The sequence below is a fragment of the Schistocerca nitens genome, chromosome 2 (genome assembly GCF_023898315.1).
Source record: "Schistocerca nitens isolate TAMUIC-IGC-003100 chromosome 2, iqSchNite1.1, whole genome shotgun sequence".
Taxonomy (NCBI): domain Eukaryota; kingdom Metazoa; phylum Arthropoda; class Insecta; order Orthoptera; family Acrididae; genus Schistocerca; species Schistocerca nitens.
Genome location: NC_064615.1, coordinates 934,811,926 through 934,826,114, shown reverse-complemented (window position 1 = coordinate 934,826,114; position 14,189 = coordinate 934,811,926). Strand labels below are relative to the sequence as shown.

The 14,189-nt window shown below is 43.4% G+C and overlaps 1 protein-coding gene across 3 annotated transcripts in view; it reads right to left on the bottom strand.

Moving 5' to 3' along the window:
- Positions 1-14,189, bottom strand: part of LOC126237259 (serine/threonine-protein phosphatase 2B catalytic subunit 2-like) — an 824,140-nt gene that overhangs the window by 137,593 nt on the left and 672,358 nt on the right. For all 3 annotated transcript variants that reach the window (XM_049947183.1, XM_049947182.1, XM_049947184.1), the window contains exon 5: positions 10,372-10,517. In XM_049947183.1, the coding sequence (XP_049803140.1) occupies positions 10,372-10,517 (146 nt within the window). The remainder of the gene's footprint in view (positions 1-10,371; positions 10,518-14,189) is intronic.

Sequence of the window (14,189 nt, the reverse complement as noted above, 5' to 3'; positions counted from 1 at the left end):
AAAGGTTTTGCAAAGATCCAAAAGTGTGGGAAATGGGTGCCACATGAATTGAACGAAAGACCGATGGAAAACCGAAAAACCATTTGTCAAATTTTGCTTCAAAGACATCAAAGAAAATCAGTTTTGCATCGAATTGTTACTGGCGATGAAAAATGGATTTATTTTAAGAATCCTAAACGGGAAAAATCATGGGTTAATCCGGGACAACCATCAACATCGACTGCAAAACCAGATCGATTCGGCAAGAAGACAATGCTCTGTGTTTGATGGGATCAGAAAGGTGTGGTGTATCATGAGCTTCTAAAACCCGATGAAACTTTGAATACTAATCGCTACAGACAACAAATGATCAATTTGAACTATGCATTGATCAAAGAAAGACCAAAATGGGCCAGAAGACGTGACAAAGTAATTTTTTTTTACACAGCAATGCACCTGCACACAAAGCAAAACTGGTTCAGGATACAATCAAAACACTTGGCTGGGAGCCGCCACCCCACTCGCCGTATTCACCAGACTTGGCCCCTTCCGACTACCATTTGTTTTCATCAATGTGACACGCATTGCCTGAGTAACACTTCGATTCCTACGAAGAAGTCGAAAAATTGGGTGTCTGATTGGTTTGCTTCAAAAGACGAACATTTCTATTGGCGTGGTGTCCACAAATTGCCAGAAAGGTGGTCAAAATGTATAGAAAGCAATGGTCAGTACTTTGAAAAAATGTTTTTACTTTTCAATTCAAAATTAGTGTTTCATTTTCACAAAAAAAACGCTCATTTCATACCGGTTCACCTGGTATAGTTCCTCTGAACGTGCATAAAGATGAGACCTTAACTTTTCCCGGCGAATCGAATGTTCAAATAACTTACGGCTTTGCTGCCAGGTGACGAACACCGCCGATATTTCGACACGAGCACACCCTGCCATTCTCAAGGCACAAATGCAAGGAAGAAAAAAATGTGCAAGCAAATTTAATACCTCGGTTCACAGAGGAGAAACAAGGAAGACACCACACATAGAACAAGTGTCAACACAACCAAAGATAACCAACATCAGAAATATCTATGGTTACTAGTAACAAACAGGTGAGGTAGCACTAATTCTTTCCCTCTGATTTTTGATGAGAGACAGACATCACCTTTTTATTACTAGTAACCATCGATATTTCTAATTTTGGTTATCTTTGGTTGTGTTGACACTTGTTCTATGTGTGGTGTCTTCCTTGTTTCTCCTCCATGAACCGAGGTAATAAATTTGCTTGCACATTTTTTCTTCCTTGCATTTGTGCCTTGAGAATGGCAGGGTGCGCTCCTGTTGAAATATCGGCGGTGTTCGACGACGTCACCCGGCAGCAAACCCGTAAGTTATTTGTGCATAAAGATGTTTTGCTTGCGTATCTTCTGTTTTATTCGTTGTATGGTCCAATTAACCCAACTTTCCAGGAACACCATGTAGTGGTACGTGCCCATTCCTATGATAACGTCCTCCTCGAGGTATCTTTTGGGACCACCGCAGAAGAGCAAATAGAGCAGTTTCACGGCAGCCCACATGCGACATGTAGGGAGCACGGCAGAGCAGGTAAAGAACGCCGCCCGCTGCCGCCAGCCACGTCTCCGAAGTTACGAGCGTGGGACATGCGAGGCGATAAGCACTAGCCGCCATCTAAACGAGCATCGTGCGATGACGTGTTTAAAGAGCTGTTGCATGGCCGTCCGCCGCGGCTATTAATACGCCGGCGAATCAGCCGACTAAAGCCCTTTCCAGAAACCCGGGCAACAGCCACTGTACAAAAAGCAATACAGAACACTCCGCTAGGAAGGTTCCCGAAACCTGATACGCCATTTGGGTCGCAATGGCGAAAAGAGTCACACGATGTTGCCCGCTGAACGAGTGTGGACCGGGCCACGTCGTGAGGGGGGGGGGGGGGGGGGGGACTCGCAGCGCTGACGTCCGACAAGCAAGCCTCCGGTGGAGATGGAGTGCCGGACTCGGCCGACCGGGCCGCCCAGGTCTCCGGTGCTTTCTCCTCCATTGACATTTCTTTCAGGCAGCAACCTACGGCAGCCGAACGGTCATTTCTCACCGGATCGAAGGACGGCAAAGCTCCACTGGGGAGCGGCGAAGATAACTCAGCCGGAGAGATCCGCCCGCACCACCAACTGTATTGATCCACAACAGGTAACAGCCTTGTTCCGTGAATGGTAACTTCGTTTGCTGGTCGGTGGCCATCCCCACACAGAACTTTCGAATTCATCTCTGAGACAAGAACAACTTGACACAGCTGACTAAGACAGTCTGCAGAAGTACAAAATTATTACCAATTTTATTTAACGAAGCACTCATTTTCGACGCTAGCAATAGACATTAAATCTAAAATCTATTATATAACGTACTACGTACGAATAGAAGTTAAATCAGTTTTTGCATTAAAAATTTATACTTACTGCCAAAACGTTCAAATGATTTCACAGAAAAATACTGCAAGCATAGATTGAGATTTTCACACTGCAGCGGAGTGTGCGCTGATATGAAACTTCCTGGCAGATTAAAACTGTGTGCCGGTTCAAATGGCTCTGAGCACTATGGGACTTAACTTCAATGGTCATCAGTCCCCTAGAACTTAGAACTACTTAAACCTAACCAACCTAAGGACATCACACACAGCCATGCCCGAGGCAGGATTCGAACCTGCGACCGTAGCGGTCGCGCGGTTCCAGACTGTAGCGCCTTTAACCGCTTGGCCACCACGGCCGGCCTGTGTGCCGGACTGAGACTCGAACTCGAGACCTTTGCCTTTCGCCGGCAAGTGCTCTACCAACTGAGGACTGCTATAGTTCAATTCTTTTATCTTGGCGGCTCGCGCATGCCCGCCCAGACGCGGGAGATTGCTGTGTTGCCAGTTGCACACGACGCACGCGCCTCGAGAAGCAGCGCCATAGTATAGCATAGTTCGCAAGCTTACGTTTAGGGAGGAGCGCGCAGTTCATGAAGTAAAGCCACCACGGCCGCATTAACCCTTTCGCTACTACAGAAACGTGCTCCCCGCATTCCGCGCTGCGCGCGATTTTGTCACTGCACTGCTCGCCTGTGCTGACACATGGTGTTCCGACTGCTTTGATACTCTTATCATTCGATTCCACAAAAACTATTTGGCCCAAAAATTAGAATAAAGTAAACCAAACGTGCCCGGTGTAAATAAAACTTTTGTTACAGTCGCGAAAGACGGAATATTTCTCAGTATTACATACGACACCTATGTGGTACTTAAATGAGATATTGTTATACAGTAAATTTTATATGAAATTTAGGTATCTTGTCCACATTTCAATCTCAACATTGTGTCAACTAAAATCGACCATACGCAAAGTATACGCTATGGACTTTTACCTCTGCAAACTCTTCAAAATTTCGTGCAATGGTTTACTACATTTAATGCTGCACAATAACTGAGTTGAACATCGAAACAAAATTAAGTCATTTATGGGGGGAAGGTATCAGTCAAGAAGATGTGTAAAAATCTAATTTTTGGGCCAAATAGTTTTTGCGAAATCGAATGATAAGTGTGTCAAAGCAGTGGGAACACCATGTGTCTGCACAGGCGAGCAGTGCAGTGATGACAAAATCGCGCACAGCGCGGAATGCGGGGAGCACGTGACTGCAGCAGCGAAAGGATTAACGAAGAGACAAAGCACTAGAAATTTCAAAAAATTGCATTCAAACTAATAAAATTCGTGAAGTAAGACACTTCGATATTGTTTTTAAATAAAGAAAAAATTTAGTATCGTACAAGGTTTGAACCTTTTGCTTACTAACCCAGCGCCTTAACCCTTACGCTAGCGCAGCTCGTCTTGCAATGTACCTCCATAAGGACTCTAACATGTCACGCAAAATTCTGACAAACACTGTTGGTATGCCTATGAATTACTCGCACTTCGTCGAAGTACAATAGGAAATAAACAATTACCGCTGTTCTTTATTGCGAAAAAGCGGTCCGTGAAATTGATACAAACACCTTTCCTTGCTATCGCCTGAATTAGGAGTCTTATTGCTTGTTTGGTTTAATTAATTAATAGAATATGAAGCAAAAGCATGAAGAATGGTTTTTCCAAACTTTCTATAAAACAAAGTCTGCTATCAAGACATTGCTTTTGTTCTATTACTTTATTTATGACTGAACGTTTCTAAAACTGAAGACACTCGTCCGTGCTCTGCTCTGTGGTCGAGATCTGGCAACGTCGTTCTCCGTTCATTGGCTGACTGTATTTTGTGACGTCAGACGCGCAGAACGAACCTAAACTCGGCCGCCAACACAAGGTTCGCAGGAGAGCTTCTGTAAAGTTTGGAAGGTACGAGACGAGATACAGGCAGAAGTAAAGCTGTGAGGACGGGGCGTGAGTCGTGCTTGGGTAGGTCAGTTGGTAGAGCACTTGCCCGCGAAAGGCAAAGGCCCCGAGTTAGAGTCTCAGTCCGGCACACAGTTTTAATCTGCCAGGAAGTTTCATACTACAAGCATACTTTGTAAGGTGTCACCGGGGAAGAGATGCAAAAAAAACGGCATAAATACGCGTCTGACAACCATGCTGATCAACACGCCAACGTTAATCTAAGTTAGCAGCAGAGAACTACAGTCGCGCAAAAACGTTCGTTTTGTGGCAAAAGTTTCCGCTTTCTCCGCCCGAGAGCAACAGTTAGCAAGCCAGTAAAGACAACAGTCGCTGAGAAAGTTTAATCGCATTCCATTCACATCAGTGTTACAACAGCGTAATGACACCTCAGAGCGAAGTTTCACCAACGCGAACCATGTGCCAATGCTATTCAGAGGTAATTTTAGCTTTTGATGGTCAAAAATTGCTTCCAATGAGAAAGCAACGCGTTGGCTGACATGATTCAGAGAAACAGTTGAGCAATCGTGTATGTGTTCCGTAGGTAATCTACCCAAAACAAAGAAACACACACACACACACACACACACACACACACACACACACACAAACAACCATTATCAGTATTTAGAACTACGGCTGTGGACAAAAATCTGCGGACTATAGCCAATAGAGCGCGTAAATGGGAGGAATTCTGCGCCTTTAAGTTGGTTTCCAACTACGGTCAGGAAAGCCAGTGTACCTGTTCCCTTTTTCTTTTCATTGTTCCCTTGCCTTCCTGAACTTCCTGTCGTTGTACTGCATGTGAATGGCGTGGAATGCTCTCTACAATCGGCTAGTCATCAAGCGAACACGTGAGAAGTTCCCGTTCTTTTTGTGCTAATTTATTGTCCGAAAATAATTCAAGAAACTGATATACGTAGACGAATAAAAGCTTTTAGTGGTATGACCCCCCCCCCCCCTCCCACCTGCATGGACACCTTACCCGTCCACAACTAACAGTCTGGAATATCCAGAGAATACCTCTTTATTGGCATCGTTCCGCTGAGGGTAACAGTACAAAACTTCACTGGAGCGCCAAAGAAACTGGTATAGGCACGCGTATTCAAATACAGAGATATGTAAACAGGCAGAATACGGCGCTGCGGTCGGCAACGCCTATATCAGACAGCAAATGTTTGGCGCAGTTGTTATATCTGTTACTGCTGCTACAATGGCAGGTTATTAAGATTTAAGTAAGTTTGAACGTAGTGTTATAGTCGGCGCACGAGCGATGGGACATATCATCGCCAAGGTAGCGAAGTCGACAACGCTGCGACCGGAAGAAGATCCTTCAAGAACGGGACCAACGACGACTTGAAGCGAGAGTTCAACTTGACAGAAGTATAACCCTTCTGCAAACTGCTGCAAATTTCAGTGCTGGGCCATCAACAAGTGTCAGCGTGCGAACCATTCAACGAAACATCATCGATATGAGCTTTCGGAGCAGAAGGCCACTCGTGTACCCTTGAAGACTACACAACACAAAGCTCGCCTGGGCCCGTCAACATCGACATTGGACTGCTGATGGCTGGAAACATGTTGCCTGGTCGGACGAGTCTTGTTTCAAATTATATCGAGCGGATGGACGAGTACGGGTATGGAGACAACCTCATGAATCCATGGACCCGACATGTCAGCAGAGGACTCTTCAAGCTGGTGGAGGCTCTGTAATGGTGTGGGCAGTGTGCAGTTTGAGTGATATGCGTCCCCTGATACGTCTAGATGCGACTCTGACAGGTGAAATGTACGTCAGCATCCTGTCTTATCACCTGCATCCATTCATGTCCATTGTGCATTCCGACGGACTTGGGCGATTCCAGCACGACAATGCGACATCCCGCAGCCCACAATTGCTACAGAGTGGCTCCAGGAACACTCTACAGAGGTTAAACACTTCCGCTGATCACCAAACTCCCCTGACATAACATTAATGAGCATATCTGGAATGCCTTGCAATGTGCTGTTCATAAATCGCCATCCCCCTCGAACTCTTACGGATTTATGGATAGCCCCGCAGGATTCATGGTTATCAGTTCCCTCCAACGCTCCTTCAGACATTAGTCGAGCCCACGCTACGTCTGTTGCGGCACTTCTACGTGCTCGTGGGGGCCCTATGCGATATTAGGCAGTACCAGTTTCTTTGACTCTTCAGTGTAGTTCCTGTTGTCGCGGAAGTCCATGAATGTGTCGTTTATGGACGAATAGAATCATGCTCCTATCCTCTTCTTTATCGACGCTGTAGAGTGGTTAAACATGACACTGAGAAACTGCTGCTTCTGTCGTCATGGCGATAGTGACCACGAATTCCTATCATGACCCCCCACGTCCACTTGCTCAATGCAACAAGATTTCTTTACGCTAGTTTATATGAATGATTCAGCGCCTGCATTACCTCTAACGTGAGACGCCCCCCCCCCCCCCCCCCACACACACACATCCCTGAGTACTTGCATCGACAGTACCTCCGAACAACAGAGTGCCACGTCAAGTGTTAGGAGAAATTTCACAATAGTTTCAGTCCAAACAAGCTACACGAAAAACAATTAGCACTTTACCAAGAAGTTTGAGATATTCTCTATATGATTGCAGAACTTTAATATTACTTCCAAAGAATTAATTTCAGACTTCAATCATCAGTTATGTATTACAAAAAATATTAATCTGTAGCAAGTTTATGTTCTGTTCAACAAGTTTAACATTTGCCATCGTTATCTTAACTTCTTTTCGTCTGAAAAACTTGGGTGCCTATTACCAATTCCTTATTTGTCCAGTTAGTTCTAAGGCAGATTCAAACGGTATGATGTCGATGTGTATGACCATGCCTTTGACAAAGTGTTTAACCGTTTACAGGATTGTAAGTGCCCTATCACTGTGGAGTCGCCCGCATCTCGTGGTCGTGCGGTAGCGTTCTCGCTTCCCACGCCCGGGTTCCCGGGTTCGATTCCCGGCGGGGTCGGGGATTTTCTCTGCCTCGTGATGGCTGGGTGTTGTGTGATGTCCTTAGGTTAGTTAGCTTTAAGTAGTTCTAAGTTCTAGGGGACTGATGACCATAGCTGTTAAGTCCCATAGTACTCAGAGCCATTTGAACCATTTTAACTGTGGAGTCGGGAAATAAATTTATAGTTTCAATCCAGTTTTTTGTAACTGGGTATCTTCATTACATGAAAGTATTTTCTATTATCAAATACTAGCTGACAAACTCCGCACTGCCCGAGTATTCATTCTGCCAATTTTCTAAGAGAAACGAAACCTAGTTCGTACTCCTGCGGTAGACGCTACGTGAGATGATCCCGACTGTTTCTGTATTCTGGGCGCAGCTGCTTCACGTCTCCATGGCAATATCTCTTCATAGGTCTATAAACGACTATTGTTCTCGCCTACAGTCGTTTGCGCTTCGCAGTTAACAGCTTTCAAAAGCGCTGCCAGATGTCAGGGATTTCGTTCAGCTGAATGGATTGTAGGAGTGTCTTCGTAGTAAACATTAAATGTGCTCCAACTTGACACATGATGCGGCATTTTTTCACGCATCTCACTGTTCATGACGTCATATCTCTTTATGTATCCTACAATGATGTATCTGTGTAGGTACATTCAGCGACATATGTAGGTACTGTTTGCAAAATCGGTTGCGACCAGACTTGGTAGCGAAGAAGTAATAAATTTAAACGTCATGCACAACGCGGTCGTTTCTCACGCATCTCAGTGTTATGACGTCGTACCTTCTGATCTATGATAAGTGGGTGGTTCTTACCCCCACAGCGATTGTTGCCTGACAATAAGGAAAGAGTGTACTTGTTGCGAACATTGACTAACTTTTCTGTCTTGTGAAAATATTAATGCTCTGTTCTCCCATCTGTTGTACATGAGCCGGCCGGGGTGGCCGAGCGGTTCTAGGCGCTACAGTCTGGAACCGTGCGACCGCCACGGACGCAGGTTCGTATCCTGCCTCGGGCATGGATGTGTGTGATGTCCTTAGGTTAGTTAGGTTTAAGTAGTTCTAAGTCTAGGGGACTCATGACCTCAGAAGTTAAGTCCCGTAGTGCTCAGAGCCATTAGAACCAATTTGTTGTACATGAACGTTTAGCTGAATTGTTGTTCCGACATGATACAGGGTACACGTTGTATTTTACAATGAAATACACCCCTCCTCACCAACGGCTGCACTTTAAGGCACTCCACAACAGCTCTTCACGCTTATAGAATCTTGTGAAATTATGGTCTTTTTAAGCTGCGAATTCTATCAGCTTTCAATTTCTGTTGTTGGCTGTAAGAAATTGTTCTGTCCTACTTCATCTCTCCTGAGACCCGTTGGTTGCAGTGGACACAGTTATGGAAAAGATTTTGAAATTAGTTTTTCTTTACTGGTTCTGGCAATAAAACATACCTGAAACCATCCTGTCTACATTGCCTGATGACAGTTCCGCGTGCTGGCTTTATTGCATCACATATCATATTAATTTTAGTATGCACTGGCAAACTGTAACATATGCTAAATTATTTTAAGTGATGCACCTGTTCTGACGAAGACTACGGCGGTGGCACCAACACGTCCACCCGACTACCCACCCACCACTGTTGCTTGCCACAGACTATTCGTTGTCCTCCCTCCCTTTCTTATTCCAGCGTTACCTTCAAGGAACATCCTATCTTGTTAAAAAAAAAAAAAATCAATTGTGTGTGAATTCCTAAGGGACCAAATTGATTAGCTCATCGGTCCCTAGACTTACACACTACTTAAACTACCTTAAACTAACTTATGCTAAGAACAACACGCACACCCATGCCCGAGGGAGGACTCCAACCTCCGGCGGGAGGGCTCGTCAAAGAATGGCACAAAGGGTTCTTATTGTAAGTTAGTATCTCATATGGCAATGTTTGAAAGTGGAAAAAAAAAATATTCGCACACCTGTAACAGAGAGACAACCAGACATTCAGTCGTCCTCTTTGGAAACATTGAGGCTGCGAAATTAGCTCTAGCGTTACAATTTGTCAACTTTCGCATGTGGCATTTAACTATATACACACATCTGCGTTGTCACAGTTAAAAAGCTTTTAGCTGTCGCCGTTGTCGCTGCTCAATCGTAACCATGGTATCCTGAAGTTTGTCATAACGAGTTAGTAAAGGTAACAACAATAGGTATTTGACTGTGATCCACTTGGAACACTAGACACTTTACACTCTATATTCGCTTGGAGCGTGATCCACATCTTAGTAGCTATAAGACTGCAATCATTTAACTTTCATGCTGACGGAAGAGAGCATATAAAACATTATTTCAGAAAACTATCGAAAAAATTATAATTAGTCGCAGAGTTTACCACTGACACACGAAGTTACGTAAATAACAGTAAATAGTAAATGACAGTAAACATTCTCCACTAGAAATTCCATGACTAATTATGTAACTGCCATTTACCAGTTACTGTTTAAACTTAACGCCGCGCGGTCTCTGGCGCCTTGCCCCGGTTCGCGTGGCTCCCTCCGTCGGAGGTCCAAGTCATCCCTCGGGCATGGGTGTTTGTGTGTTTGTCCTTAGGATAATTTAGTTTAAGTAGTGTGTAAGCTTAGGGACTGATGACCTTAGCAGTTAAGTCCCATAAGATTTCACACACATTTGAACATTTTTTTGATGCGCTCAGCAAGAATACTGGACACGGGAGGTTTCTTTTTTCCTTCTGATTAAGATCCTTTACGCTTAGAATAATAGTCACAGTGACTTTTTTAAAATGTTTAAGACGGCACAAATGAAAAAAAAAAGATGGAAGACAAGTTATCACTCCTTGTGGTCTCCGTACTTACTTCCCTCTTTCTTCCAGTTAGAGGCTGTTCCCACTGTTTCTTCGCAACCCGTGCGCTGGACTTTTTAAATGAATTCTGTTTCAATGCACGCGTTTGGTAGAGATTGTACGTCCTATTATGTAAGTTGCTGTGTCGCTGAGTACTCACCTTCCGTATGTCGTCCAGGTTGTGTATCTCTGGCGACAACCCCCCGTGGACGCAGAGGAACTGCTGATTCATAAGCGCCGCCAACGGTAAGCAGTCGAAAGCTTCCATACACGCGTCGTACACACGCTCCGAATATTTTATTTTACCTGCAACAGCAAATAAGACGTATTTTATTACATGCAGATTGAAATCGCCGCAATTTCGTTGCACACTGACACACATGCAGCATCAGCTACAGGGCAATCGAAAATTCTACGTCAGTAATGAATTATCTGTCAGAATTAAAATTATGTCAGTACTGGTAAAGGTACCAAGAGTGAATTCAGGTTTATGTACATACACGGAGGCAGTCTCTTTAATTCTGTGGATAGCGCAATAAAATTCCAGCAAAGAGGAAGAAATTAAAGGTTTCAAAAATGATTAATCTCGACTGTTAATATACTTTCATTGCACAACATATATATATATTCCGTGCGAGCTCTGATTTTTCTTATTTTATTATTATGATCGCTTCCCCTATGTAGGACGGGTCAACAATATTTTCGTATTCGGAGGAGAAAGTTGTAACTTAAAATTTCGTGAGGACATCCCGCCGCAATAAAAAACGTCTTTGATTTACTGATTTCCATCCCAAATCTCTATCATGTTCATGACACACACTCCCATATTTCTCGATAACACAAAAAGAGCTGCCCTTCTTTGAACTTTCTTGATGTACTCCGTTAATCCTATCCGTTAAGAATTCTACACCACCTTTCAGTACTCCAAAAGAGGACGGACATGGGTAGTGTAGTCAGTCTCTTTAGTAGGCCCTACATCTGATGCATTTTCTAGGTATCCTGCCAGTAAACCGCAGTCTTTGGTTCGCCTTCCCCACATCATTTTCTACGCGTTCTTTCCAATTCAAGTTGTTCTTAATTGTAATTCCTAGGTACTTAACTGAATTTATGGCTTTAGATTTGACTAATTTATCGTGTAACCGAAGTTTAACTGGTTTCATGTGGGTGATCACACACTTCCCACTTTTAGGGTCAACTTCCAATTTTCGCACCACACAGATATCATAAACGCATGCGCGTTACGTTGAAAAGGTAGTACAACTGAACTTAACTTTATTCACCTGCACTTAAAAAAGGCCTCAGCGAGAAAGATAGGTCACAGTTTAATGCCAGGACCGAGGTGCAAGGACAATGAAGGAGATTAGCTCTGTTCATCCGACTGCAACCGTCCCGACTTCTGCTTAAAAAAAAAAAACAAAAAAAAAAAAAAAAGAAGCACGGGAAACCAAATCCGGATGCCCGGGCGGGGATGTGAAGCCCGCTCCTCTAGAAAGTGTTACCCGGGGTCGTAGTACATACCTAAAAAAAACCTCCGAAATGGGTTTCTCCCTCCGCACTTTTCGAAGAAAGAGACACCGAAGTTACAACGCAGCTCAGGTAATGGAAAAATACATCAATTCGCAAGTTCAGATCTTAATTCAGGAATGTACAAGAAATCTGCCAGAAAACCTTCATTACCTATTTTCCTGCTTTATATAAGTGTGCTTATACAGTACTATTTTTTTTTTTTTTGTTGAGTATAATTCTGTTGATTTAGGCACGGGATCTGTTTGAAAAAATCTGCTTCCTCCGTCTATGGTAACGCTTTACAAAAGCAGTTTGTCGCAATACACAGGCAGGCTTATACAGGTTGATTATAATTGAACTTTCGTTACTTGAGCCAGTGTAGACGGGAAACTGTTTACCGTGTGGATACCCAACCTTAAGGGAATCATATTCAGACTATGCGCTGCAAGATTTGCGTTGTCAACAGTGTTAGTGTCATAACATAGCGTTAGGCACCTGTACTGTTACGGCGACGTAACGTTGAAACACAAGCAGCAATGTGCATTACAGATGCAGACAATCAACATGGGTCAGGACGAGGTGAGCAGGGCTACTCGTAAAGCTGTTTTATCAAAACAACAGCAAGTGCTGCTGCTCTTAGTGAGTACCGACGTATTGAAGGAGTACGGAGAGGTTCTCTTTCGCACCAGGGTTGAAGAACGTATAAACCACAAAAAACACAATTACCATTTAGAGACCCCAAAAAGCAATCTAGAGTATTCACGTTTGACGAACTATGAATATTAGGATCGCCAAAGCTTTCGAGCTGCTCCACTTTGTATACTCGGTTCTATCATCTTCCCCCACCCTTCCCCTATATGGTTTGCCTCATTCTTACCGTGCAACATTTCAGTTTCTCATTATACAATGCACCCTCACTATGGGTGCAATGTTATTTCGCTTCCCCACCTAACAGCCACCTATTACAGACTTTGTGGTCATTAAAAACGAATAGCAACAAAAAATTCCTTTTTCAAGATAATATTTTCACAATGAATGTCTACTCTTGCCACTGCAATTTCTATAATAATGCTCACGACAGTAAGGCTTTAGCTAAGCTACAAAGTGTCCTCATAGCAGACTGCAGATGAGCACTATTCCTTCGGTTTGAAAATCGCTACTGAATCAAGGAGAAATGACGCGAGTTAAGATTTATAAGGGCCATTAGGTTAATTACCGAAGGGATCCTCTGAACTTTTGCTAGCAGAATTTCTGCTGCGCAAAGTTGAGAGTCAGCTCAATTTCATGCGCTAGCGACTTCCAAGCGAGAATCGCTGTCGTTAACTTTCTACTATCTTTGCAGTCTTTGTTGCCTGTGGCACAAGATTTTTACTGGGATTAACTAAACGCAAAAGTGCCAACTAGTTTACGGAAGTTTGAGCTGTTTCTTTCTGAAAGAATAGATGTTTATTCATTTCGCCTCCTCTCTATTACACACACACACACACACACACACACACACACACACACACACACACACACACAAACGAACGAACGAACGAACGAACGAGGTGTCTTAGCTTGTAACAAATGACAGGTAAAATGGTTTCCGGTAAATGTATGAAAAAAGGTTAAATTACACGAAAATTTAGAACGAAAACCAATTGGAACTTCATGTGTAGGTACCAACCGAAAATCATGTTTCGTAATAATATGCGACGGAATTGAGGGAAATATTTACCACTTCCGCATTAGTGTTTTAGAACGATGTACCATTAGTAGCATTTTACTGCAGACTCTAATACTGCATTTAAGAAATATGCAAACCGAAAAATTTTGTAAAATAAGGCACACTGGCTGGCATACAGTATCAACCTTGAAATGCTTTCTTCGACGAACATCGGAACGTATCCGAGATAACGAATTGTGTTTAGCGTCTCTAAGCAGTACAGTGAGTCAATCAACAGCAAGAAAGATGCATTTACGGAAACTAAGTCTATCTGCTTCTTACTGCATATTCTTGTTTACGATTGAGTTAAATTTCAAGAAGTGCGATATTTACAAGTACATATCGGTAATAACTGCTATGTACCATTCGTACAATTAATGTAGTGTTCTACATCACCTTCACCCAATGCTACAAACTGTGTTCCCTGGTAAAGGGCCTGTGTACCAAGACTCTCTCTTTTAAAACTGACCAAGACCGGTTAAATGAAGACGATGGTGAAATTCAGTCCCCCGATCTACATATAAAAGAGCCTTTGTAGGCAATGTTGTAGGACAAACTGCTCAGTCAATTTCCTTCTCTATGGACACTTTCTGAATTAGCAGATGGAGTGATTACACACCCCTCGAAGTGTTGTGTAAGACGTGTACTACTTTACTCCTCGTCGAACACAAGGTGCTGTTCATACAGAAGGATGGTCAAGAGCTTACTATTGGGTCTACAACTTTGCTTCCGCCGTTTTGCAATAGATGGCAATAGGTGCAGGT